Here is a 2524-nt window from a genome sequence, read left to right as displayed (position 1 = left end):
TGGAGCAAGGGATCCTATCGAGCTGTAGACAACATATTTTTGACTCCTTGGCAGTTCCTCTGCCAAAGGCTCCTTCCTGGGGAGGTGTGATTCCATTACTCACCTCAGTGTATCAATTCTGTTTCTGGAAACCACTGAACAGGCACAGGAGAGATATAACTAGTTGAGGGACAAAGGACATGCTCCTCTTTACTGCCAACAGATACATTATGGGACTACTTGTTATAGGTACAGCATCAGTGATATCTTGAGCAGAATCATGTAACAATTAAGATCCTATAGGCCTATCTTAGGGCCCTGAGTGCTTCCACAAGCTCAGAACAAAGTTGAGGGTTCTCTCTGAGGACAAAACCCTGAGGATCATAGCACTCCAGAGGGGCCAGGGAATGCTTTACAATCATCTTTTTCCCGTTTGGCTGTGGGGTCCCGAAAATCACTCAGGACACAATAGGGATGTTCTTGTCCTAGAAAGTGACCCTGGACATTCCATCTCCAAGACGGCTGCTGTCAGGAAGGAGAGACCTTGGTAAGGGTTTTGCCTGTGGCCAGTGGTTGATGTCAGCCTGAAGAAAGATTCTCAGAGGATTTTAACAGTCCAGAGGCCCTTTTGGGAAGAAAAGGCTACTTCAATAAATGGAGTGGAACAAAGAAAATTCAAGCCCTTCAGTCATATCAACAATGCAGGACCACACAAAACCGTGCTGGTACTGGGATAAGAAGGACTTGGTACATACACCCTCACAAGTTGAAGGACTTGATCCAGCCACTGAGGCCCGGTACCGTCAAGAGGGGGCTCGCTTCATCTTTGGCATGGGTAACCATTTGGGGTTACACTATGACACCTTGGCTACTGGAATCATTTATTTTCATCGATTCTATATGTTTCATTCCTTCAAGCAATATCCACGATATGTTACAGGAGCTTGCTGTCTCTTTCTGGCTGGGAAAGTAGAGGAGACACCAAAGAGATGTAAAGATATCATCAAAACGGCTCGCAGTTTATTAAATGATGTCCAGTTCAGTCAGTTTGGAGATGACCCAAAGGAAGAAGTACTGGTGCTGGAGAGGATCTTACTGCAGACCATAAAGTTTGATCTACAAGTAGAGCACCCATACCAGTTCCTACTCAGGTACGCAAAGCAGCTCAACGGTGATAAAAAGAAAATTCAAAGGTTGATTCAAATGGCATGGACATTTGTAAATGACAGTCTCTGTACCACCCTGTCACTGCAGTGGGAGCCCGAGATCCTAGCAGTAGCAGGAATGTATCTCGCGGGACACTTTCAAAAATTTAAAATCCAAGAGTGGACCTCCAGACCCATGTCCAGGAGATGGTGGGAACAGTTTGTTGAAGATGTCACTGTAGATGTTTTGGAAGACATCTGCCACCAAATCCTGGATCTTTACCAGAAAGAGAAACAACACACCCCTCATCCCCCGCAGCAGCCCCCAGCTCTTCAGCCTGCATCCCAAGTGGCACAGCTACCACAGTCTTGGCCATCTCCAGGCTCTGAAGCAGCAGAGCTTCAGCAGCAGCCCAAGACACCATCTCCAAGACAGCCCAAGTGCACGGCCATGACGATTTCTACAGAGGAAGAGAACGAAGCCACAAAACCACCACTTAAGATTCCCAAACTTGAGACCATTCACCCACCGTTGCCTCCAGAGTACCCACCTGCAGACTGGAAGCCTCCTCTCCCTCCTGCCTTACAGGAGGCTGCAGCTACTGGTCCAGGGGAAGCAAGGGAGCCCCCCAAAGTCCAGATTCCTCCTCCAGCCCACCCAGCTCCTGTGCACCAGCCCCCATCATTGCCACATCGTCCTCCACCCCCGCCGCCCTCCAGCTACATGACTGGGATGTCTCCCACCAGCTCCTACATGTCAGGAGAGGGCTTCCAGAGCCTACAATCCATGATGCAGACCAAGGGTCCCTCCTATGGTGCCCTGTACCCAGCCTATGGCCCACCTGCTCACATTCCCTACCACCCCCATATCTACCCCCCCAACCCACCTCCACCTCCTGTTCCACTACCTCCAGTTTCCTTCCCCCCACCCACCCTTCTTCCTCCTACCCCAGGCTATCTTCAACCTACCCCTACCTACAACCCTAATTTCCCACCCCCACCTCCACGCCCACCTTCTACTCATGTAGTCCCTCCTCACCCTCCTCCAGGTTTGAGTTTGCCACCAGCCAGCTACCTGCCTCCAGCTCTTCCCCCTGGTGGACAACATCCTCTTTCCCCATCCATCCCCCCACCTGTCATGCCACCTCTTGGGGACCAAGCGTGGGCAACCTGGATGAGATAACAGGACACCTTTTCCCTTTCTGTTTTCTTTGTTCATTTGTTTTAAGCCTGGTATACGATGACACATATTAATCAACAATGTAAAAGACTGCACTTTCAAGGATCATTAACTTCTTTACTTTGAGAAGGTTGGCTGGATATGGAGAGTCCTAGAGAGCATGAGGAGGAGGCTCACATCCTCTGCTGAGCATACAGTTGCCTTTTGCTCTCACCTCACT

The 2524-nt window shown here is 49.8% G+C and overlaps 1 protein-coding gene across 1 annotated transcript; it reads left to right on the top strand.

Moving 5' to 3' along the window:
• Positions 1 to 633: 633 nt before the first annotated feature.
• Positions 634 to 2307, top strand: LOC114688441 (cyclin-K-like). Its single transcript, XM_037209342.1, has one exon. It carries the CDS (start codon positions 634 to 636, stop codon positions 2305 to 2307), a length of 1674 nt encoding a protein of 557 aa, XP_037065237.1.
• Positions 2308 to 2524: the final 217 nt, after the last annotated feature.

Source organism: Peromyscus leucopus, chromosome 10 (genome assembly GCF_004664715.2).
Source record: "Peromyscus leucopus breed LL Stock chromosome 10, UCI_PerLeu_2.1, whole genome shotgun sequence".
In the NCBI taxonomy this organism is placed as follows: domain Eukaryota; kingdom Metazoa; phylum Chordata; class Mammalia; order Rodentia; family Cricetidae; genus Peromyscus; species Peromyscus leucopus.
The sequence above is the reverse complement of the archived record's forward strand: the minus strand, read 5'-3'. Positions and strand labels throughout refer to the sequence as shown.

Excerpts from the sequence above, each read along its gene's own strand:
- LOC114688441 (XM_037209342.1), top strand. The coding sequence starts at position 634 with ATGGAGTGGAACAAAGAAAATTCAAGCCCTTCAGTCATATCAACAATG.